Genomic DNA, 25,099 nt, shown 5'->3' on the forward strand with positions numbered 1-25,099 from the left:
TTTCTCTCGGCAGCTTGGTTGGCCGCCCGTCTTCTCCGCGCAGCGGGCGAAGTCTCGATGGGCTCATTAAGGCGGCAGGTAGGCAGTGCCCCGGCGGCGGCGGCAGGCGGTCCTGGAATGTGCGAGGGGCGTGATGACAGCGGCCGCCGGCCTCTTTGCGCAACACCTTCGCCATATATACCCGGGGCGCTGCGCTCCACCTGGCCGCCGCCTCCAGCCCAGCACCTGCGGAGGGAGCGCTGGTGAGTACCGCCGCCGGGGCAGGGGCGCTTCCTGGCTCTTTCAAGGACTATGATTCACTTAATTCTTGTAAATACCCCTCGATGCTGACTTCAAGGAACTTGGCTGGCTTTGGGCCACAGAAGTGAAAAAAAAAAACAAAGCTTTTCACAATGTTCAAGCTGTTTTCTTCTTAATGTCACGGTTACTGATTTTGTTACAGCTCTTACTGCTACACTCTTACTATTGACAGTGTTATTAATCAACCACACTTGCGGATTCTAAAATGATCACTGTTTTGAGAGTCGTGGTTTGGAAGAGAAAGGCCCAGGGGATAGAAGGCTCCACCCAGGAATCAGGATGGCTAGGCTCTTTGTGGCTGGGTCACCAACTAGCTATGTGACTTAACGCTAGTCCCTGTGAGCCCCTGGGCTGCCGTCTTCCACCCTTTATAAGAAGGGGAATGCGACAGCTCAGGAACATGAAAATTCTAGGTTTGTGGTGGCTGCCTGGTGATGCGACACTGCCCCCCACCCAAGTGTGACTTCCACGTGCTACAGTGCTTGTTTACAGTTATTTAGGGTACCTAGGAGACAGCCTTAGTTTGTTTCTATTAGGGCCCGTGGCCATCAGCAAAGGGTCCGTCCTTCAGCTGTCTTGGGGAGCAAAGCCCACAATTTCTGTTTTCCAAGCCAGAAATGGGTGAGCAGGCTGGGGAGATGACTTACAAGGAGATGTGCACAGAAGTGGTTGGCTTCGGGGACTGCGCATCCTCAGGCCAGAAAGTAGGGGGCTGCATGGCATGGAGGTAGTTCACGTTCTGTGGAGCGATGCCTGCCACGGGTGGCTCGCACTGCGCTGAGGAGAGTTGGAATCTCGTTTTCTTTGAGGAGGTCCCTTTCTCAAACATGTTAATTTCATGGAAGCAGCTTATGGATTTCATCACTCCGAGTCCGCTCTTCCTGTTCAGGTGCCCCAGGAGGTTTATGTGTTAGCCCTGATGGCTCTGGGCCTTGTCCTTCTTTCCTTTTTCCTTCTTCCCTTGTGTGCTGGCAGTTCTTTAACTTGTCCTGGGTTGGGTATTCTTGGAAAACTGTGCCTGTGGGAGTGGCCATTGTTTCAGATTGTTTAAAAAAAAAATGAAAATAAAAAAGACTGCTTCTTTTGTCCCATGCCAGCTGATCATGATCTTCTCTGCTTTTGTAATTTGGGAAATGGGTGATAAGAAGGGCGTGCTTTGTAAAAGGATTGGATACTAAACAAATTGCCCCATCCAAAACTCTCCCAGATTGTTCAACCGTCTCACTGAAGCAAGTGCCCTGTGGTATGAAGATGGGCTTCTGATTGTTGCTGTTAGACACAAAGGGGACACAAAAATAGCCCGAATTCAATGTAATGAGGAAAACAGCCTCTCAGAATCAGAGTGCTTTGGAATAAACTGGGCTTTAATAACCAGTTTCAGGCATCTTCCATCCCTCCATCCTCACCCACACCCCCACTTCCATTCTGGGGACAGCAGGGAGCAATCAGGACATCCAAGGGAATTTATTCATCTCAGTGAATTTTAAAAATGCAAAGGTACAAAAAGAGGGCTATAAAAAGATTGTGGTATGTTTAAGATGTTTATATTTACAAATTTAACTGCTTTAACCTCCCCCCCAATACAATGCAGCATAACTGATATAGTTACAAGTTATTTACAGGATTTATTTTAAGATGCCAAAAATACAAATTGATAGTGCATGGTGAGGGTGAGGTTTGGTGATATGGCCGAAGTTTAAAGTGATAGAATAAATGTCTTTAAAATTTTATTAGTGTGTGACATCAATAATGTAAACTGAAGTTATCTAGCCATGTGAGGCCCAGGCCAATTGCTTCTTTGACTCCTCTCATCACTACCACCACTGTGTCCTTGAAGAGATTATTATTAGCAGTAATGTAGGGACAGGGTCTCGCTATGTTGTCCAAGCTGGTTGCAAACTCACAGGTTCAAGGGACTCTCCCACTTTGGCCTACCAGAGTACTGGGATTACAAGTGTGAGCCACCATCCTTAGCCTGTAGGGGTGATTGTTCCTTGTGATGGCTGTAAGGGAAGCAGAGAAAAAAGAGCCATCACCCTCTTGGGAATGTTTGAAGCACGGAGTCATTCTTTCAAAGTACAAGAAAGTTTTCCTGGGCATCCTGAGAACATTGGCCTGCATAAGGTTGAACTTATCTCTGCAGTGTTTGGTGCCTATGTGATTTGAAGCAATTACCTTCTCTGCGGCTCAGGTTTTCCCTCTTTAGAACGAGGATACTGTTCATTCTAAAGGAGACTCTAGTTTACATAGATACATGAAATGCTGTGAGTAAATTTGTGCACCAATTTGCAAGTGCCAGGCACAAAGTCCTTAATAAACACTGCTGGCTACCATGTGCCTGGCACTGTCCTATGTGCTGTGGATACAGTGGCCGTACTCTACTCCCTGTGCTGGTGAAGGCCACCATCTGGTGGGAGACTGTGTGTCCATGTCCTGGTTCCTCACAGGACCACTGCCCTGGGCTTCCTCTTCTCTCCATTTCTTCAGATGGCCTTGACTGCTGCTCTGAATACAAGGGGCCCCGGAACAGGCCTTGGTTGGAGAAGCCCAAACAATGTGAATGTAGGGGTTGGGTGATTGCCAGGTGCCCTACATTCCCCTGCTTCCCAAGTCTGAGACGAGTCAAGAAAGTTCCTCTCCTGGGTCTTTGAGAAAGTATAAGAGCTCTTTCTGGCAGTGGGTGCCCATGTGGGACAGGAAGTGGAGCCAAGAGGGTGAGGCACACAGGCAGCTCAGTTATAGAGGCCAGTGTGGGCAGCAGGGGAGCCCCTCCCTGGGCTTTAGTAAAAAGCTTCCAAATGATGACTTCTCCCTTCCTCTGCTGCTTCTGGTAGGTGGCAAGAATGTGCTGGAGTGAGGCCTTGGGAAGGCTGGGAGAAAACAAGGCAGTGGTTACGCCAGGTCTATGAGGGTAGGAGAAAGGCTTCAGAGGGGCTCAGAGCTCCAGGGTACATTCTCTGCCTGCACCATGTAATACCCGCCCCCGTCCCGCCCTCCTCCCCGCAGCCCCAACCACATGCTCCTGCTCAGCCATTGCAACATTCTTGGGTGGGCATTTCCAGCATCTGAATGACCACGTGGGAGTGACCTGTAGACATGCCAATCTAGCTAGCTATCCGAAAACACTCAGAGCCCTCAATGTGCCTAGACCTAAGGTCCTTGGGTGCCCTGGTGCTTTGAGGGCTGGAGAATTCCTCCTCCCACCTTTGCCCCTCGCTGTGAGATCTATGGAAAAGCTTCTGGCTTTGGAGCCAGCAGTCTTGGGTTCATATCCTGACACCAGCTCCAGGTAGCTGGGGGCAAGCTTCTTTGTTTCTCTGTGCCTCAGTTTCTTTGTCTGTACACTGAGAAGAAAAACTCCTTCCTTATTAGATTTAATGAGGTCACAAACTGCATAGGACACTCCCCTGCCACAAAACAAATGTTAGCATCTTTCTCCCATGAAGGCTTTGGGTTCATTTATTCAAATATTGACTGAAATTCACTACCGTGCTGAACATTGGAGATGAAGAGCTTATGGTGTAGGGTACACACAGTGCACCCACAATGCATTTCCACATAATAAACACTCTTGTTTATTGTTCGTGACACAGTGCATTTCCACATTGTGTCATGAAGAATAAACAAGAGTTCTGAGTGTTTATTCTGCCAGGAACCATGCTGTAGCCTCACCCACACTTATTAACCAATTAGTCCTCATAACAGCTCAGTAAGCGAGATGGTATTGTCCCCATTTTTGAAATGATGAAACTGAAGCTCAGAGTGGCTCAGGGTTGCATGTAGTCAGAGGCAGGCCTCTGCAGAACCAGCACCCCCTCCATTGTGATTCCCTCTCTCCAGGTATGACTGAGCCATCTTACCTTTGTGGGTTTAGGGGTTGAGTTGCATCATTTAAAAGAATTTGAAAATTTTAGAAGAAAATTTAAAAAATCACCCACAGTCTCACCACCCACTTTAACCCCAGAGAACATTTCTGGATCTTGTCTGCCTTGTTGAGATGATGCTGTGAATGGGAAAAAGAAGTGCTTTAGATTCACGGTTTATCTAAAGCATTTTCCTATGGTTTTACTGATGCAGTATAACCTTTTTAATAGCATACTCTTACAACGTATGGACATACTATAGTTAGAAGGAGTAATTTCTCTTTTTTTTATTTTATTTTTTAACACTGTAAATGATAGAGCAGCAAATATCTTTCTGGTCTACATCCCATTCATTCTGTCGTAAATACGCCCGGCAGAGCTTAAGACCTTGAAGATGAAGTAATGAACAAGACAAAGTCTCCTTTTTGGTAGGCTTTGCAGTCTGGTAAGCAGGAAATAGGTTGAAGAGGAAAGGGGTCAGGTGGACTCACGCTCTAGAAAGCCCTCTTGGAAGAGGCGATCACTGCAGATTAGGTATTTCTGAGAGCAAATATTCCTAGCTTCCTGATTCCTAGAGTGAAATGACTGGGTCACAGATGTGTGATGAACGTAAGACACTTTGGACAGTTTGCTAACTTTTCCGGAGCTTCTAGCAGTGTTCAACTCATAACATCTTTTCCAGCACAGCATAATAAACTTAAATTCTTTTTGCTACTTTGATAGTTGTCACTGTTTTAGTTTGAATATATTGGATTGCTTCCTTTTTTTTGTTTTGAGATGGAGTTTCACACTTCTTGCCCAGACTGGGTTGCAATGGTGTGATCTCGGCTCACTGCAACCTCTGCCTCCCAGATTCAAGTGATTCTCCTGCCTCAGCCTCCTGAGTAGCTGGGATTACAGGCATGCGCCACCACGCCTGGCTAATTTTGTATCTTTAGTAGAGACGGGGTTCCACCATGTTGTCCAGGCTGATCTCGAACTCCTGACCTCAGATGATTCACCCGCCTCGGCCTCCCAAAGTGCTGGGATTACAGGCGTGAGCCACTGCACCCATCTTGGATTGCTTCTTTTTTAATGGGCATTTTAGCCATTTGTTCCTTTTCTGTGAATTGCCTTTTTCCAGTCCTTTGGACTGCTGTGTCTAATGGACAAGGACTAATTGTCTAGTGTCAAAGAAAAAGGACTGCAAGGACTGGAATGTGAGGTGTGTCAAGTGCCTTGTAACTGAGAAAGGCTTTGTGAAGAAAATGGATTGTAGGAAGGTCTTTTATGAAGGCTGAAAAGAATGTGGTTCTAACAAAGGATGATTAATCCAGACAACATGACATAGTAATAATTGCTGCTATTTATTGGATGCCTCCTCAATGCCAGTCACTTTCTAGACTTTTAATTTCACCATTAGTCTCATAACCCTGCAAGAACTGTTCCATTTTATAGATGGATAAACTGGCAGTTTATGCTCAGAGGCATAAAGGGACTTGCCTAAATACACACCCACTAATAGGCGGCACTGCTGGATTTTAAAACCAGGTCCATCACACTTTTCACAGAAGCCCTGGCTGGTAGGTAAAACACGCAGATGGTATACAAACACTTGCATATATATATATATATATATATTTTTTTTTTTTTTTGAAACAGAGACTCGCTCTGTATCCCCCATGCTGGAGCACAGTGGCATGATCTCAGTTCACTATAACCTCTACCTCCCAGGTTCAAGCAATTCTCATGCCTCAGCCTCCTAAGTAGCTGGGATTACAGGCACCCACCCCCTGCTAATTTTTGTCTTTTTAGTAGAGACAGGGTTTTGACATGTTGCCCAGGCTGGTCTCAAACTTCTGGTCTCAAACCCACCCACCTTGGCCTCCTAACGTGCTGGGGTTACAGGCCTGAGCCACCTCGCCTGGCCCCTGCATATATATTCACATACACACTAAGTTGTATAAATCTGTTATATTTCACCGGACAAGGTTTTGCATAGATCTGCAGTGCACTTGTCTTGATATAAGAAGTAGATGGAGTGCCATTGAAGGGTTGTGAGGATTTGGTATGCTATGAGACAACAAAGATGAATGGGCTTGCACCCTGCCTTTTTTTTTTTTTTTTTTTTTTTTTTTTTTGAGATGGAGTTTCACTCCTGTCACCCAGGCAGGAGTGCAATGGCGCAATCTCGGCTCACCGCAACCTCTGCCTCCCAGGCCTCCCAGGTTCAAGCGATTCTCCTGTCTCAGCCTCCCGAGTAGCTGGGACTACAGGCATGCGCCACCACGCTGGCTAATTTTTGTATTTTTAGTTGCCATGTTGGCAAGGTTGGTCTCGAACTCCTGACCTTAGGCGATCCACCTGTCTCAGCCTCCCAAAGTGCTGGGATTACAGGCATGAGCCACGGCACCCGTTGCTCCCTGCTTTTGACTGAAGGAGAGAGTCAAGACAAAAACAAGTTTAGGAGATTAAAGGTGGTGCGTGCAGCTAACTCAACATTGTAAGAAGTAGTTTGCTTTAGTGACCGGGTGAGTGAGGCGGAACCACAGAGGACTGAAATATGGCGCTTAAGATGCCACACTTAGGGGGCATAAGTATGAAATCCTTCCCTTTCTTTTGCTGCCGCCTCCCCCCGAACCCCCCACCCAGTAGACGCTTTGCAACTGATGATTCTTCCTCTTATAGCATCTCGGTGCGCCTCCTTTCCATGACTGCTGCTTTAAACTGTTTTCTCATCCACAGACCATGGCTCCCTGGCCTGAATTGGGAGATGCCCAGCCCAACCCCAGTAAGTACCTCGAAGGGGCTACAAGTCAGCAACCCATCACCCCTGATAAAAGCAAAGAGACCAACAAAAGTAAGTGTCGCTCGTTTGTCTGCAGATCGGCCTCTTGTGAGGGGTCTGCAGGACACCCAGGTCTGATTCCTCATGACCCCTTTTGCTTGTTTCAGCAGATAACACTGAGGTACCTGTAACCAAGTTTGAACTTCTGCCGACCTACTCCACGGCTACACTGATAGAGGAGCCCACTGAGGTGGACGACCCCTGGAACCTACCCACGCTTCAGGACTCGGGGATCCAGTGGTCAGGTAAGAGTGAAGCCAGCTGAGACATTCAGGAAGGAAACAGGAAACCTCCTGTGGTTCACAGTGTCACCATCCTCGTGTCCCTCCCCCCTTTTCATTGTTCTGATGCCCTTGAAGCAGGGGTCCTGGCTAGGGATGTCACCCTCCCGTCTTTTTTTTTTTTTTTTTTTGAGACAGAGTCTTGCTCTGTCGCCCAGGCTGGAGTGCAATGGTGCGATATTGGCTCAGTGCAACCTCTGCCTCGTGGGTTCAAGCAATTATCCTGCCTCAGCCTCCCGAGTAGCTGAGATTACAGGCTAATTTTTGTATTTTTAATAGAGATGGGATTTCACCGTGTTGGCCAGGCTGGACTTGAACTTCTAACCTTGTGATCCATCCGCCTTGGCCTCCCAAAGTGCTGAGATTACAGGCATGAGCCATGGTGTCTGGCCACCCTCCCATCTTTGAGGTTGAGTCAAAGCATGTTGGAGCAATTGGGGGTCATTCATTCAACAAATGTGCCCGGCACTGTGGTTGTAGCAAAGATGGACATTGTCTGGCTCCTTATAATTCGCTGTGGGAGAACAGTTTCCAGGTACTGGTTTGGAGATGCTGTGGATACAGTGATAAACAGAAAAGGCCCCTCTTCTCAGAGAGATTGCAGAGGGGTCTCCTCACCCAAATATGGACATAGGGAAGGTTTCTAGAAAAACAAAATATGCAGCCAGACAGCTGGTGCAAACAATCACTGTTTCATTTCCAAGTGTATGTAGGGCAGAAGGTCTGCCAGTGAACTAGACAGCAAGGAGGAAAAAGGAGATTGGGGTGTGGGGTGGGGAGGAGAGGTAGGAAGGAAAGAGCTGGGAGGGGTAAGATGGGAACCATTTTAAAAGCCAGTGGAATAAACAGTAGTTAACGATGAACGATGTAGCATCCCAGGATGTATGATGCCCCAAGCCCTCCATAAATTGAGGCTGATTGCTGCTGTGCAGCTGCATTCTGGAAAATACTCTGCTGTTCGGAACGTGACAGCCATTATCTCCGACCCTGCACTTAGCAGGTGGCGAGTGCTGTTAACTGCCTCACTCAGCGACACTGTGGCTCAGCTGAGCATGGAGCCTGGTTTTTCTGTCACAGACCACATTGAACCCCTCCTCCCAAATGCAAATCCTTTAGAGGCACTTTACCAGGGGTTTCGGCTAAATGGACCACAGTGGTAACTGCTTTGAAAGCTACAGCGATGGCTGCGTCCCATCTGTAAGCCTCGCTAGACATAAGAACTTACGGCTGCCAGGCTGGGAAGGGAGGGCAGGCGGGGGAGCTCTGAGCTCATTGCCGAACTTCTCAGTGTTTCCAACGCTAAAAGTTTCATGCCTTTCTCTCTCTCCCGCCACCCCACCCCGCTGCAGAGAGAGACGCCAAAGGGAAGATTCTCTGTGTCTTCCAAGGGATTGGGAGATTGATTTTACTTCTTGGATTTCTCTACTTTTTTGTGTGCTCCCTGGATGTTCTTAGTAGCGCCTTCCAGCTGGTTGGAGGTAAGAATGAAAGACCGAAAGGTCTGGGGGTGAGGGGCGTTATCATGAAATGTGGTTCCGAGAATAAAACTCAGCAAGCCCTCTCCAGCTGCAGCCTCCTCGAGTGTTTTAGGACTGGAACCCACCTCAGATCATTTATGAAGTCTATGCTTTCTGTTACAGAAGAGAAAACCGAGGCCTACACAAAGGGCTATGACTTGGCCCAGGTGGCTTAGGCCAGGAACTGGGGCTAGAGACTATTCCAAGCTATCAGCCAGTTGAGTTTGTCCACAAACCCCAGGCAGGAAGTTGTTTGACATAAAAACTTAGCCAAGGAATTCCTATATCCTCCCCACCAGAGATAATTCTGGAATGAGAAAGAGCGCCCTTTCAAAGGTGGGCCCTTGCTGGGGGAAGGACAGAGCCCCTTCTCTGGGCTGGAGGAATCTGCATCCATTGTAGTTACCTACACAGCCCTCAGGGCTGCGTGTGCCCATGCAGTGTGAGAACCCGGAAGTGAAGTCACCATGTGCTTGGTTACCTTGGTACCTCAATGGTGACATCAGAAACAAACAGGCAGCACTCTGAGTGTCTACTAGGTGCAGGCATTTTTGGGGGCCCTCTATCAAACATTCTTTCCCAAAGCTCTCCCATTTACAGAGATATCATGAACCAGACCTGAGACTCACAGCCTGTAATTAGCAGAGTAAGATTCAGTCTCAGATCTGGGTGTCACAAAGGACCATGGATTTCTGCAACCCTTGGTGCCTCTCTTGGGAACCCATCTGTGTGGCTTGGGAGAGTTGGGGAGGTAGGCATTCATGGGAGAACATGAGGGGCAAAAACTTCTTTTTTTTTTTTTTTTTTTGAGACGGAGTCTCGGCCCAGGCTGGAGTGCAGTGGCCGGATCTCAGCTCACTGCAAGCTCCGCCTCCCGGGTTCACGCCATTCTCCTGCCTCAGCCTCCCGAGTAGCTGGGACTACAGGCGCCCGCCACCTCGCCCGGCTAGTTTTTTGTATTTTTTAGTAGAGACGGGGTTTCACCGTGTTAGCCAGGATAGTCTCGATCTCCTGACCTCGTGATCCACCCGTCTCGGCCTCCCAAAGTGCTGGGATTACACGCCTGAGCCACCGCGCCCGGCCTTTTTTTTTTTTTTTTGAGACAGAGTTTCATTCTTGTTGTCCAGGCTGGAGTGCAATGGCGCGATCTTGGCTCACTGCAACCTCCGCCTCCCGGGTTCAAGCAATTCTTCTGCCTCAGCCTCCTGAGTAGCTGAGATTACAGACATGCACCACCATGTCTGGCTAATTTTTGTGTTTTAAGTAGAGACGGGGTTTCTCCATGTTGGTCAGGCTGGTCTCCAACTACCGACCTCAGTTGATCTGCCCGCCTCGGCCTCCCAAAGTGCTGGGATTACAGACGTGAGCCACTGCGCCCGGCCTCCTGAACATTGTTTCTGGGCTCCCTGGTCCATGGGAACATCGGCTATGGGCTTTGCTGTCTGGTTATCTCGGACAATTCATCTGCATCCTCTGGGCTTCCATCTTCTTTATACAATGGACTTGGGAATGCATTGATGGTTTCAGGCACACTCTTGAGGATAACTCTCCCAGCATTCAATTACAGGCTGGTGCTAGGGCTAAGGATGGATAGAGAGATCTACTCTTGGAGGATAAATCTGAATTAGGTATACACCCCAGAGACATCCAGGAGGCTCACTGGCACCCACTGGTCCCAGTACAGAGTTGAGGCTGGACTCCTGAGCATGGAAGGGCTTGCTGACCGAGGAGTGTTTGAAGAGTGGGAGGATGCAGGGCAAAGGAACAAGAGTAACTGGGGGCTCACAGTGGGTCGAGAACCAGGGCAGAGAGACAGAGACAGGAGGCACGTGTGGGCAGCCAGTGGGTTTCCTGCCTTATCAGCAGCACTGGGAAAAGACATGGGGAAGCAAGATTCCTTGGGTGACTGCCGGGATGGAGACTGGAGGCTGGACTCTCCAACCCACAGCCAGCTGGCCTTGGATGGAGGCTTCTGTTTACTCATTGCCTACCTAATCCACCTCGATCACGTTATGATTGTTTTTTGTTTTTTTTCCCCAGGAAAAATGGCAGGACAGTTCTTCAGCAACAGCTCTATTATGTCCAACCCTTTGTTGGGGCTGGTGATCGGGGTGCTGGTGACCGTCTTCGTGCAGAGCTCCAGCACCTCAACGTCCATCGTTGTCAGCATGGTGGCCTCTTCATGTGAGTCAGGGCACCCATGAGCCCACCTGCATTCCAGACACTCTTCTGTCTGTCTGGGGGAGGGAAGGGGTGGGCAGGAATTCACGCTGAATATGTCCAGGCCTTGTTACCGTTGTCTTGCTATCTTGTCCCGGCTACAGTGTGTTCCCCTCTTGATCCAAGGCAACTTCCTGTTTCCATTTCAATGGCAGGATCTGGACATAGACCCTGCTGCTGGAGTTCTCAGCTCTGAATTCTCTAGGACTGTGCTTTCCAGACCTGTGGCCACTAGCCACATGTGGCAATATTAATTTTATTGAACCTTAATTGATTTAAAATTAAAATATAACATTCAGTTCCTCAGTTGTACTAGTTACGTTTCAAGTGTTCAAGAGCCACCTGTGGCTGGCAGCTACCCTACTGAGAAGTAGAGACACAGAACATTTCCATCACTGCAGAAAGTTAGTTCTCTGGGACTGGGCAACTCTCAGTGCTAAGCAGAAAGACAACTAATCTCATCACAAATTGCTCTGGGACAACTGAGCTTGGGGAGATGGCACACTAAACTTGTACCTGCCTGATAATTGCTGCGGCTAGGTTGGACAGACTCTCTGAGGGGGACCAGTTTGAACTGATTATTATTATTCTTTTCTCTATTTTCTTTTTAAATAGAGACTTGGGTCTCACTGTGTTGCCCAGGCTGGTCTCAAACTCCTGGGCTCAAGTTATCCTCCCACTTCGGCCTCCCAAAGTGCTGAGATTACAGGCCTGAGCCACTGCCCCTGGCCAGAACTATTTTTCTTCCCAAGCCAGCATCGTAGCCAAAATAAAATGTTTCCGGTCCAGTTAGAAAAAGGTATTACACTTTCAAAATATTTTACTTGTTTATGTCAAAAAAAGTGCAGCAATATGCTGATTTTGTTTGAAAAAGTTACACTGCCTGGAATGAAGTGTCTGATATCTAGCACAGAAATGATGCTTCCTGGTGGGGCCCAGTGGCTCACGCCTGTAATCCCAGCACTCTGGGAGGCTGAGACCAGCCTGACCAACATGGTGAAACCCTGTCTGTACTAAAAATACAAAAATTAGCTGGATGTGGTGGTGCGTGCTTCCAATCTCAGCTACTCGGGAAGCTGAGGCAAGAGAATCGCTTGAACCTGGGAGGTAGAGGTTGCAGTGAGCTGAGATCGCGCCATTGCACTCCAACCTGGGTGACAGAGCGAGATTCGTCTCAAAAAAAGAAAAAAAAGAAGGAAAAAAATGATGCTTCCTTAAAAGCGAGCCTTTGTGCCATGCACAACTGACTCACCTGTACGTGCAAGCCCTGGCACTCCACCTAAGTCCTTAATCAGTGGGTGCCTCCGGGTCTCCTTCAGGCTAGCCTTGGATCTGCAATAGGGAGGAGGGAGGAATCTAGAAAGGCACTTTCATCAGATTCATAGTGAGGTGCATAGTGAGGTGCAAAAAAAAAAAAAAAAAAAAAAAAGTTTAAGAATTCACTTGCATAGGGGATAAAAACTACTTCTTTAGAGGATATCAGCATGGATCACTTTAGCCTGTCTCCAAGCTGCCTTTCTAAGCTTGCTAATGGCACTTTTCCATACTCTAGTGCTCACTGTTCGAGCTGCCATCCCCATTATCATGGGGGCCAACATTGGAACGTCAATCACCAATACTATTGTTGCGCTCATGCAGGTGGGAGACCGAAGTGAATTCAGAAGGTAAGAGGCTCAAAACCAGCCTTTGCGATATCAGCTCTATTGTTCTCGGCCATGTTGTTGTAACTACTTTTAACCAGTCAAAGATGACATGCTTATCAGGTTCATTCCTGGAGTTCCTAGAAGTAATCACAGGGAGGTATGGCTAGGGTTGGATCACATACTCACCAGCTGATTAGACTCAGCTCCGTGATCGGCAGAGCAGGGATAATATTATCTCTCACCACTGCGTTGTCATAGGATTAAATATACAATCCAGCAGGTAGAGCACCCAGCACATTGAGTTCGCTAAATAAATGCAAACTCTAGCTAGAAACTTAGCCGCTGGGTGGCAGAATTGAAACAAGGCCAGTTAGAAGAGTAGAATTTATTAGGACTGGGGGTGGTGGCTCATGCCTGTAATGCCAGCACTCTGGGAGGCCAAGGTGGGCGGATCGCCTGAGGTCAGGAGCCTGACCAACATGGTGAAACCCCATCTCTACTAAAAATACAAAAATTATCCAGCCATGGTGGCAAGTGTCTGTAGTCCCAGCTACTCTGGAGGCTGAGGCAGGAGAATCTCTTGAACCCAGGAGGTGGAGGTTGCAGTGAGTCGAGATCACGCCACTGTGCTCCAGCCTGGGTGACACAGCGAGACTCCATCTCAAAAAAAAAAAAGAAAAAAAATTAATAAATAAATATTGTTTTGTTTGGTCATAATTATAACTTATTAAAACTTCCACTTTCGGTCAGCTCAACCCATTCCACCTTTTCTTTGTTCTTCACTTACAAGTTAATAAAAAACAAAATGTAGTTTCTGGCATGCATAAAATCTGAAAATAGAGCAAGTAGACAGTTGGAAACTCTTTTCTTTCAAAAAGGTTAATGTGAAAATTAAGTGTTTCTCAGCCTCTTCTAGCTAGGTTTTTTTTTTTTTTTTTTTTTTCCTTCAGTTTTTTTTTTTTAAAGGGAAGCTGTTTCATTGAAGACAACATCCAAACAGAGTTTTTAAAATCTGGAGATAAGATGGAATCGAGCAGGAATCTTTGAACCTCCTCAGATGGATGCAAAATATTTTAGCCTTGTTTCCCGTGGAAACTATTCATGTTTCATCACTTTCAAGATCTTTAAAAAAAAAAAAAAAAGTTTAAGAATTCAGTTGCGTGGAGGTCTTTTTAAGTTAAATTTTTAAAAATTGCTTTGGGGATTTATGACTTCTACGTGTTTGGAACAATTGAAAATTCCTCATAGAGGGCTTTGGTTGCCTTCATACTGGTCCCCACCTTTCCAAAAGAAGGTGGGCTTCAATATACATGATACAAAAGTGCCCTTGATGCAATTCTTCGAAGCAGTAATTGCTGAGCTAATTATTCCAGCCGTAACATGCTTGCTGGCCCGCAGCTTCCTCATCTGGCCAATGGGGATATAGCTACCAGCCACTTTGGGGATTGCTATGAGAGAACAGAAATGAGATTGCATACATGTGCACACTTCCGTAGGTGACACCTAGCAGAGGGTGGCAGATGACACAGGTAATGGCCCACCTCACATGGTGCCCACTTGCTTAGTGACTAATCTGGCTGTTGGGCTTTCCCTCCCATAGAGCTTTTGCAGGAGCCACTGTCCATGACTTCTTCAACTGGCTCTCCGTGTTGGTGCTGTTGCCTGTGGAGGTGGCCACCCATTACCTTGAGGTCGTAACCCAGCTTATAGTGGAGAGCTTCCACTTCAAGAATGGAGAAGATGCACCCGATCTTCTGAAAGTCATCACTAAGCCCTTCACAAAGCTCATTGTCCAGGTAACTTGGCTCCTTCAGAGAGAGAAAGAGACAAATTTCCTATCCACAACATCCCCAACCTAAGCGGACAGATATAGAGTGTCTACAACACTATTCTGGTCCTGGCACAGTGGCTCACCCTTGTTTTCCCAGCCCTTTGGGAGGCCGAGGTGGGTAGATTGCTTGAGGTCAGGAATCCAAGACCAGCCTGGCCAACATGGCATAACCCCATCTCTACTAAAATACAAAACATTAGCTGGGCATGGTGGCGTGCACCTGTAGTCCCAGCTAGGTGGGGGCCTGAGGCAGGAGGATTGCCTGAACCCCGGGAGGTTGAGGCTGCAGTGAGCTGAGAATTGTGCCATTGCACTCCAGCCTGGGTGACAAAGTGAGATTGTTTTTAAAAAATAAATGGATGAATAAACACTACTCTGTAGCTGCCTCTGGAAAAGGCCAAGTGAGGCAGAATTTTAGGACCACCTAATAGAGTGACCTTGACGGTTACTTTGACTTCCATGATATGCCACCTTTATTGGGGTGGAGGTGCTTCTTAAGACTGGACACTTGAGACCACTTTGTTCCCACTGCTGTCCTCAACACCGGTGGACTTAATAAAGTATGTTCTACCCTTTCCTGCCTAGAGTCATCTCAGCCCCTTCTCCCTGGGTCCTTGCTAGGACCTTGTGATTTCACTCTTACTGGTTTTCTTGGCCATTCAGTCATCCAGAAACTATCTACTGCCTATTCCCTAGATATCAGTGCCTCTGCAGATAGAGCGAGCCCCACTTTGCCTCTCTGGGGGCTCACAGTCACATTTATCTCCTTAGAGCCCCTCTCACTGCAACCCCCTGGGTTTGTGTCCTAAATCGGTTCTGAGGATGTACTGATGGTCTCCTGTCTACTGTTTCCACAGTTGGATAAAAAAGTTATCAGCCAAATTGCAATGAACGATGAAACCGCAAAAAACAAGAGTCTTGTCAAGATTTGGTGCAAAACTTTTACCAACATGGTACGTTTCCAAGATATTCCCGGGTGGGTGAACCTTTGCATCTCAGCATTAAGCCAAATCTTGCCTTCAAGGAATTTAAATAGAAAGTCAGAGGAAAGAAATATTGGGAGCCCCTGAAAAATCAAAAGTGACCAGTGAATGCCTTTAGAAAACAAGTCCCTGAATGAATGCTGAATGCAGGTAAACAGTAGGACAGACAGACTCCCTTTTGCCCCATCCCGGGGATACATTATTCCTGATTTGTTATTTCCATGCCTCTTGGACAAGACTTAGCTCTGCCTGCCATTCTGTTCTCATTTTTGGAGGGACTTGTGGAAGGAAATAGTCCAGCACGCCCTATGGGTGTTGGCAGCAAGTATCGTCTCTCTTACTTTCCAGAGTCTTCCAGAGTATTCCCCCTGCTTGGGCCCAGAGCATTCATGCCCTCTGTCAGGAACCTACCCAGCCTGCTTTGCACCTGGGTTGTGGCTTGCCCTTGCTTCTGGGGTGTACGTGTATTTTTTTTTTTGTGGGGTGCTAAAGACTGGAGACTAAAATAAACAAACTAGATGTTTTTAAATGGTGAAGGCTGATTTCAGTTGTCCTCAGTTATTCTAAGAGATTTCTAATAAAGGTGACAAATAAGTCTTCGAGAGAAAGGAACTGTTCTGTTGGGACCACACTACATGCACCGTGTGTGGTGTCTGTGCCCGTTCATTCCCACCCCCGCCATTGCCTTCCATTCCCCACTAAAAGCCAACGTTGTGGGCATTTGTCATGTTTGTCATCCAGACCCAGATGAATGTCACTGTTCCCTCAATGGCTAACTGCACCTCCCCTTCCCTCTGTTGGACGGATGGCATCCAAATCTGGACCATGAAGAACGTGACCTACAAGGAGAACATCGCCAAATGTGAGTGGAGCTCAGTGGATTGGCCGCTATGACAGGTGTTGTCTGGGGGTGACGTATTTATCTGTGTGAAGTCCCAATAAGTGAAGACAAGGACAGTAGGAGTCACTAAGCACCTGCCCTACATCAAGCAGGAGCCACACGCTTTCACAGCAGAGGAAACTATGGCTTAGGAACTGAGGTGACAGGCCCAAGGTCCCACAGCAAGGGCAAAACTGGAACTTGGAGTCCATTTCCTTTGCCAGCTCCACACCACCTCAGAAAAGCCCAACAGATTCTATAGGGTTTCCTGTACGTGCTTTGTTCAGACTCCTTTAGTCAATAACTCTAGGGGCCAGGCATGGTGTCTCATGACTATAATCCCAGCACTTTGGGGAAGACAAGGTGGGCCGATCACTTGAGGCCAGGGGTTCGAGACCAGCCTGGCCAACATGGTGAAACCCTGTTTCTACTACAAATAATACAAAAAAATTAGGCAGGCATGGTGGCACAAGTCTATAATTCCAGCTACTTTGGAGACTGAGGCATGAGAATTGTTTGAACCCCAGGAGGCAGTGGTTGCAGTGAGCCAAGATCGCACCACTGCCCTCCAGCCTGGGCAACAGGGAGGTAGCTTGTGTCAAAATAAAATAACTTTAGGGAGATGACAACCAGATTTGAAGGAAGATGTGGGACCCACATAGAACAGATGTATTCGCTCAATTAGTCCCCACTGTACAGCGGGCCCCATTTCAGGGCACTGGGGCTATAGCGCTTGAACAGACAGTGAGCTTGCATGATGCTCTGATTATTAACAAGCTGTAATGTTTTTTCCAACCCAGCCACCCTTCATTATTCTAATTACTCCTTACATATACTTTTGTATATCTCTGCTTCTCTCTTCCCACCCTCCCACCACATTAATTTTGAGCAGTATACTTTAATACTCTAGGTATGATTACCCCAAAGAATCAAGTTAACATACCACCTCCCACATTCTAGGCACTATATAATGGTTATATATTAATTCGTATAACCATGTTTTGCTGGAATTATCTAGGGGATGCAGAAGGGGCTTTATAATTAGCAATGCCCCTTACTTTGACTTGCCCATGGAACCCCTCAAAGCATACTTATCATTAGTAAAAAATTAGACCATCCACAGCATGGTCTTTAGAGACAGAACTGGGCTGGGTCTGCCCCTGAGTAGTTGTGTGATTTTTAAAGTCATCACTTGATCTTCCAGCCTCATGCGATCCCACTGACTATGACATAATCTCAGTGGTGCCCTTTGCTGCAAAGGAGGCTGAGAAGAGCTGTCTTGATTTGGGGCTGCCATATGTCAAACTAACAACCAGGAATCTGTTCGTAGAAAAGATAGGATCTGGGGGAATAAATAACAATCTGTAGCCGTGGTGGCTCCATGCCCTCCTGACAAGGTTCTTCGTGGTCTTTTTAGGCCAGCATATCTTCGTGAATTTCCACCTCCCAGATCTTGCTGTGGGTATCATCTTGCTCATAATCTCCCTGCTGGTCCTCTGTGGTTGCCTGATCATGATTGTCAAGATCCTGGGCTCTGTGCTCAAGGGGCAGGTCGCCACTGTCATCAAGAAGACCATCAACACTGGTAGGTGCACTGCCCTCACTTGTGGGCCTTGAGGGATGGTGTCATCATGGCCACTGCATGAGGTGTGAGGGTGCTTTAGATTCCCATCTAGCAATGGCCTCTGCATGGAGTTTCTCTCTCAGATTGGATCAGCAGCAGAAGTGAGGATGTCATTCATGTGGAAAAGTTCTTGGTGTCCTGGGTGGGGTCTAGGGAGCAGGCCCAAGCTTCCATTGCATGTTGGCAAGGTCCTGAGAAGGAGTTCCTATCTGGAGAACTGTGAATCAGGCCTTCCTTCCTAGTGGATTTCCTGTATGCTCAGGGCTTTACTGGCTCTGTCAAGACCCCTTAGAAAAAGGACCCCAGGTGTCCACCCACACCCCCACCTCCCTTCACTCTTGTGAAGGAAATGTGACGTGTAAATACATCAGCATCTAGAGGTGGCCAATGAGACTGCTGGCCAAGAGGATTTCCTGCCAAGTAGGGTGTCCTGGCCAATGAGAGCTCACTAAGCCAATGACATCATCACTCCATGACAACTCAGTTAAATGTAGCCAAGAAAATTCACCCCCCACCCCAGGTTGTCTTGGGGGAACAGAGCAACTCTGAGTGCTTGTGGGAAATGCAGGGCCTGATCTGGTGCTGGTTGGGTGGAGGACTCAGTTAGTAGGCATGTTCCAAGCTGCTGTGTTTTCCTGATGCTCCTTAAGGCGGACATGAAGGTTGAAGGTTGAATGTGGGTGCTAATGGGAGGCCAGGGCAGGGGAGGAAGCATGCTCTCAGCCCTTTCTGGAAGGAGAGTGGTTACTTGGGTGGGTTCACTCTTTCTAACCTGACCTCCAGGGAGTCTGTGTTTTTGTTTCCATAACACTTACCTGCATCCTTGGTTTTTCCATCTGAATATGTGGAGCAAAAGACAATGGGGAATGAAACTGGATTCTAAAACTCAACTCTGTAATCTGAGACCATATATAGGATGAGGAGGTGCCTGTACAACCTTACCTGTAAGCCCAGCCCCTGCCCTAGGCCATCAGCCCATTCCTTCTCCAGAGAGGCCATGACATATCTTCCTTCTGTCTTCCAGATTTCCCCTTTCCGTTTGCGTGGTTGACTGGCTACCTGGCCATCCTCGTCGGGGCAGGCATGACCTTCATCGTGCAGAGCAGCTCTGTGTTCACGTCGGCCTTGACTCCCCTGATTGGTGAGTTATTCCTGAGCTTCTCGCTCTGGCCACCACTGCCATTTCCTGTCATCCCATGGGGCTGATGTGTTTGTGTTTGTATCCCCCCCAAGGAATCGGAGTGATAACCATTGAGAGGGCTTATCCACTCACGCTGGGCTCCAACATCGGCACCACCACCACCGCCATCCTGGCCGCCTTAGCCAGCCCTGGCAATACATTGAGGAGTTCACTCCAGGTGAGGACTCGGGGCCCCGGGGCAGGGGCCCTGGGGGTGGGACCACACATGGTCTTGCAAACTGGTCTCTAACAAGAGCCAGGCTTTTTCTCTGTGCTGTCCAAAAGATGGAACTGATATGTGGAGGGGAAGCCACAGGTAAAGTTTTCAGGACCTTGATATGAGAACAATCAAAACTATCAGTTCTGAGACAGGCAGTAAGACTCCCATAACTGGTGGTGGTTTCAGCAGAAGTGGGGTGGCCCCTTGATATAGATGTAGAAAGGGTACTTAAGAAGCACAGCCACCACCTCCCATCTCCTCACTGCCTCCTGTGGGGAACTTTACAATTAGGAGAACTCCTTGGCGTGGACCATCTAGGTTACTTTGTGCAAGACCTTTGGGATTTGAATTTATTTGTTTTATTTTATTTTATTTTATTTTATTTTATTTTATTTTATTTTATTTTTTTGAGACAGTCTCGCACTATTTCCCAGGCTGGAGTGCAGTGGCGTGATCTCCACTCACTGCAACCTCCGCCTCCCGGATTCAAGTGATTCTCCTGCCTCAGCCTCCCGAGTAGCTGCGATTACAGGCACCTGCCACCACGCCTGACTGATTTTTTTGTATTTTTAGTAGAGACGGGGCTTCACTACGTTGGCCAGGCTGGTCTTGAACTCCGGACCTCATGATGCACTTGCCTTGGCCTCCCAAAGTGCTGGGATAACAGGCGTGAGCCACTGCGCCCAGCCTGAGATTTGAATTCTTATCTCACCATTTACATCCCAAATGACCTTTGGCAAGTGATCTAACCTGAGTGTCAATTCCCTCATGTGAAAGATGGAGGATATAACCCCTATCTCATTAGGATTACTATAAAGATCTGATGAGGGAAAGCAATCTATGCAACAGAAATAGAAATTCAAGCATATAATATAAATTAACCACATATGTCATCCTAAAAGATTTTAGCAGATACATTTTTAAAAGTAGAAACAGGCAGATTCATTCTTCAATAATGTGCTTGATTTAAACCATTATCACTTTAACATGTAATCAGTCTGTCAAAAATTGAGATATTTGACATTGTTCTTTTCTGGGACTAAGTCTTTGAAATCTAGTGTGTATTTCATACTTAAAGCAAATCTCAGTGTGGACATGCGGCTAGTGTATTGGACAGTGCTGGTTCATAGCCTGGGCATGGTACTTTGCACCTTGGCAGCCTTGGAAAAGTGACTAAGCGCCTGGCCTCTGGAGCCAGGCTCCCAGGATGTGAATTTCCACCTCTTCCATCTCCCACCTGTGGGAGTTGAGGAGCCTCCATTATCTCATGTCAAGAAATAATGATTGACACTCTGTAGAGTGTTTTTTGAGGATTGAGCTAATGCACAGTTGAGTGCTCCTGGCCCTCCCAGACATGTAGTAGGTCCTCATGGAAACCAGGTACCCTCTGGGCTGAACCGCAAAGACAAGGAAGGCCTGGAAGGCCCGAGACTGTGCTACCTGTGATGCCTGCTAGCTTACCTCCCCCGTCCCCTCCTCCCTACTGCCACCCCCATTAGGCAACAGGCCCTCACCTGTCCAACCTCTTGTGTTGCAGATCGCCCTGTGCCACTTTTTCTTCAACATCTCCGGCATCTTACTGTGGTACCCGATCCCGTTCACTCGTCTGCCCATCCGCATGGCCAAGGGGCTGGGCAACATCTCTGCCAAGTATCGCTGGTTCGCCGTCTTCTACCTGATCATCTTCTTCTTCCTGATCCCGCTGACGGTGTTTGGCCTCTCGTTGGCCGGCTGGCCGGTGCTGGTGGGCGTCGGGGTTCCCGTCGTCTTCATCATCATCCTGGTACTGTGCCTCCGACTCCTGCAGTCCCGCTGTCCACGCGTCCTGCCCAAGAAACTCCAGAACTGGAACTTCCTGCCACTGTGCATGCACTCGCTAAAGCCCTGGGACGCTGTCATCTCCAAGTTCACCGGCCCTTTCCAGATGCCCTGCTGCTGCTGCTGCCGCGTGTGCTGCCGCGTGTGCTGCTTGCTGTGTGGCTGCCCCAAGTGCTGCCGCTGCAGCAAGTGCTGCCAGGACTTGGAGGAGGGGCAGGAGGCGCAGGGTGTCCCTGTCAAGGCCCCTGAGACCTTTGATAACATAACCATTAGCAGAGAGGCTCAGGGTGAGGTCCATGCCCCAGACTCAAAGACCGAATGCACAGCCTTGTAGGGGGAGGCCCGGATCGTCAGAGGTGGGGGGATGGGCCTTGAGTTTTGCATGCTCTCCTCTCTCCCACTTCTGCACCCTGCACCCTTTCACCACCTCGAGGAGATTTGTTCCCCATTAGCGAATGAAATTGGTGCAGTCCTACCTAACTCGATTCCCTTTGGCTTGGTGGATAGGCCTGCAGGGCACTTTTGTTCCCGCCCCTGGTCACTCAGTAGTCTTTTACTCCAGGAAGGCACAGGACGGTACCTAAAGAGAATTAGAGAATGCACCTGGCTGGACGGGGGTCTAATCCTGCATCTGGCTGGGTTGGTCAGTAGAACCTGTTTTCAGACTCAAAAACCATCTTCAGAAAGAAAAGGCCCAGGGAAGGAATGTATGAGAGGCTCTCTAAGATAAGGAAGTGTATTCTCCGTGACTATGAAGCTCAGGCCTCTCCCTTTTTTTTAAACCAAAGTCTGGCAACCAAGAGCAGCAGCTCCATGACCTCCTTGCCCCAGATCAGCCCGGGTCAGGGGACATAGTGTCATTGTTTGGAAACTGCAGACTACAGGTGTGGGTCTATCCCACTTTCTACTACTCCCCACATTCCCCGTCAGGGTTTCCTCACGTGGGCAGGTGTGCTAGTCCAAGCAGTTCACTTGAGTGTCCTTGTCCTCATGCTTCAGGAATGGGAGCCACACCTGAACTACAGAGAGTTCAGGCTGGATACACGTGCTCACCTGCTGCTCTTGTCTTCCTAAGAGACAGAGAGAGTGGGGCAGATGGAGGAGAAGAAAGTGGGGAATGGGTAGCATAGCATTCAGGGGATATGGTTTATCTGCCAAAAGGGCCTCAGGTTCTTAATTTAGCAAACTAAGAAGCCAAATTAAAAAGCATTGTGGCTAAAGCCTAATGCTCCTCTCTTGGTCAGATAACAAAAACCTTCCCTGTTGGATCTTTTGAAATAAAACGTGCAAGTTCTCCAGGCTCATAGCCTGCATGCTGCCACCTTGAAACCCAGGGAGTATCTGCGCCTGGAATAGCTCTCTCCCTCTCTCTGCTTCCTCACTTTCTGTGCAAGATGACTTGCGGGGTTTACTTCCTTCTTTCCATGCACCCACCCACTGGAATCTCTTTCCAAACATTTTTCCATTTTCCCGTAGATGGGCTTTGATTAGTTGTCCTCTTTCCATGCCTGTAAAACTCCAGATTTTTGGGGAAAGCTGTACCCAACTGGACTGCCCAGTGAACTGGGATCACTGAGTACAGTCTAGCACAGGTATGTCCCCGGGTCAAAGGGGTGTGCTCCTTCTCATCCTAGATGCCTTCTCTGTGCCTTCCACAGCCTCCTGCCTTATTACACGACTGCCCCCGCCCCACCCTCAGCCATTCCAATTCTTCCCGGCCAGTGAGCTCCAGCCTTATCTAGGAAAGGAGGAGTGGGTGTAGCTGTGTGGCAAGACTGGGGCCTCCCCCATCCCAGCTTCTCCACCACCCCAGCAGGTCAGGATATCAGACAGTCCTCCCCTGACCGCCCCCCCCCTTGTAGATACCAATTCCCAACCAGAGCCGAATACTCGATATTTATAGTCACACCCCTGTACAGCATTTTTCATAAGTTATATGGTAAACGGTCTGGATGATTTGTGCTCCTAGTGCTCTCATTTGGAAATGAGGCAGGGTTCTTCTATGAAATGTAAAGAAAGAAACCACTTTGTATATTTTGTAATACCACCTCTGTGGCCATGCCCGCCCCACCCACTCTGTATATACGTAAGTTAAACCCGGGCGGGGGCTGTGGCCATCTTTGTACTCCGGTGATTTTTAAAAATTGAATCTTTGTACTTGCATTGATTGTATAATAATTTTGAGACCGGGTCTCACTGTATTGCTCAGGCTGGTCTCAAACTCCTGAGCTCAAGCAATCCGCCCTCCTCAGCCTTCCAAAGTGCTGAGATGACAGGCGTGAGCCACCACACCAGGCCTGATTGTAATTTTTTTTTTTTTTTACTGGTTGTGGGAAGGGATAAATAAAATAATCAAACCCAAAAGGAGTGTGTTGTTTTTAATTACAGGGAAATGGGGACCTCCTTGGATCTATTTTATAAAGAAGTGAGGTCTCTTCCCTTACCGAATGTCACTACCCACCACTTACTATGTGACCCTCCAGCTGCATAATTTGTGGAGCCTCTTGTTCAAAAACCTGGGGAAAAGTGTAGTTTTATATTGTGCAATGCCAATTTCAAACACAAAGATAAGGCCTGTTAACTCGTCTGTGGAATCACTGACATGACGTAGCTCTTACGTGTAGCTCACACATGTATTTTATTCCTAAAAGAACAGTGAGAGCATTGCACAAAACTAACTCAATTGTTTTCATTTCACTAATTTTTTTTTTTTTTTTTGAGACAGTGTCTCGCTCTGTCGCCCAGGCTAGAGTGCAGTGGTGTGATTTCTGCTCACTGCAACCTCTGCCTCCAGGATTCAAGTAATTCTCCTGCCTCAGCCTCCCAAGTAGCTGGGATTACAGGTGTGTGCCACCACACCCAGCTAATTTTTGTATTTTTAGTAGAGACGGGGTTTCACCATGTTGGCCAGGCTGGTCTGGAACTCCTGACCTCAGGTGATCCACCCGCCTCGGCCTCCCAAAGTGCTGGGATTACAGGCATGAGCCAACCTGCCCAGCCTGATTTCACTTTTTGTACACATTCTGCCCATGCTCTCTGCCTTCCTGATGAGTAAGGAAGAACTGAAAGGAAAAAGAGCAATGGGCCACCCTTTCCAAGTTAGCGTTTTTCAGCCTAAGTGAGAAAAATAGGATAGAGTTTCTTAGTTGTTCCTTGCTTGTTTCCTTGGAGTGCCACTACCTTTTTGCTGCATTCAAAGAAAGTTCTGGTTTGAATGGAAAGTATGGCCTTTCAGTGCTATGTGTTCTGCCAACCACCTGTGCTAGTCAAAATAACATGTTGGTTGGGTGCGGTGGCTCATGCCTGTAATCCCAGCACTTTGGGAGGGAGGCCGAGGCAGGTGGATCACTTGAGGTCAGGAGTTCAAGACTAGCCTGGCCAACATGGTAAAACCCTGTCTCTACTAAAAATACAAAACTAGGTGGGGTGCAGTGGCTCCCACCTGTAATCCCAGCACTTTGGGAGGCCGAGGAGGGTGAATCACAAGGTCAGGAGATCAAGACCATCCTGGCTAACACAGTGAAACCCCATCTCTACTAAAAATACAAAAAATTAGCTGGGCGTGATGGTGGGCACCTATAGTCCCAGCTACTTGGGAGGCTGAGGCAGGAGAATCGCTTGAACCTGGGAGGTGGAGCTTGCAGTGAGCCGAGATCACGCCACTGCACTCCAACCTGGGCGACAGAGTGAGACTCCATCTGAAATAAATAAATAAATAAATAAATAAATAAATAAACAAACAAACAAATAATACAAAACTAGCTGGGTGTGGTAGTGGGTGCCTGTAATCCCAGCTACTCAGGAGGGTGAAGCAGGAGAAACACTTGAACCTGGGAATAGGAGGTTGCAGTGAACCAAGATCGTGCTGCTGCACTTCAGCCTGGGCAAAAAGAGCTAAACTCTTAACTAAAT

General features: G+C 47.9%; 1 protein-coding gene across 4 annotated transcripts; it reads left to right on the forward strand.

Moving 5' to 3' along the window:
- The first annotated feature begins 202 nt into the window (after positions 1 to 202).
- Positions 203 to 23,551, forward strand: SLC34A2 (solute carrier family 34 member 2). 4 transcript variants are annotated; one of them, XM_005554615.5, is made up of 13 exons: positions 203 to 242; positions 6,888 to 7,002; positions 7,098 to 7,235; positions 8,621 to 8,749; positions 10,829 to 10,972; positions 12,561 to 12,672; positions 14,252 to 14,447; positions 15,340 to 15,435; positions 16,207 to 16,327; positions 17,763 to 17,930; positions 18,994 to 19,110; positions 19,203 to 19,327; positions 20,907 to 23,551. In XM_005554615.5, exons 2-13 carry the CDS (start codon positions 6,891 to 6,893, stop codon positions 21,519 to 21,521), a joined length of 2,073 nt encoding a protein of 690 aa, XP_005554672.3. In that variant the 5' UTR covers positions 203 to 242; positions 6,888 to 6,890; the 3' UTR covers positions 21,522 to 23,551. The 4 variants fall into 4 exon arrangements, with proteins under 4 accessions (XP_005554672.3, XP_005554673.3, XP_005554674.3 ...); XM_005554616.5 differs by having other exon boundaries at positions 7,101 to 7,235; XM_005554617.5 differs by having other exon boundaries at positions 6,888 to 6,933.
- Positions 23,552 to 25,099: the final 1,548 nt, after the last annotated feature.

The sequence above is a fragment of the Macaca fascicularis genome, chromosome 5 (assembly GCF_037993035.2).
Source record: "Macaca fascicularis isolate 582-1 chromosome 5, T2T-MFA8v1.1".
Classification (NCBI taxonomy): Eukaryota; Metazoa; Chordata; class Mammalia; order Primates; family Cercopithecidae; genus Macaca; species Macaca fascicularis.

Coding starts and splice junctions, on each gene's coding strand:
- SLC34A2 (XM_005554615.5), top strand. CDS start 6,891: ATGGCTCCCTGGCCTGAATTGGGAGATGCCCAGCCCAACCCCAGTAAG. Junction 12,673..14,251: donor GACCGAAGTGAATTCAGAAG/GTAAGAGGCTCA, acceptor TCCCTCCCATAG/AGCTTTTGCAGGAGCCACTG. Junction 16,328..17,762: donor CAAGGAGAACATCGCCAAAT/GTGAGTGGAGCT, acceptor TGGTCTTTTTAG/GCCAGCATATCTTCGTGAAT.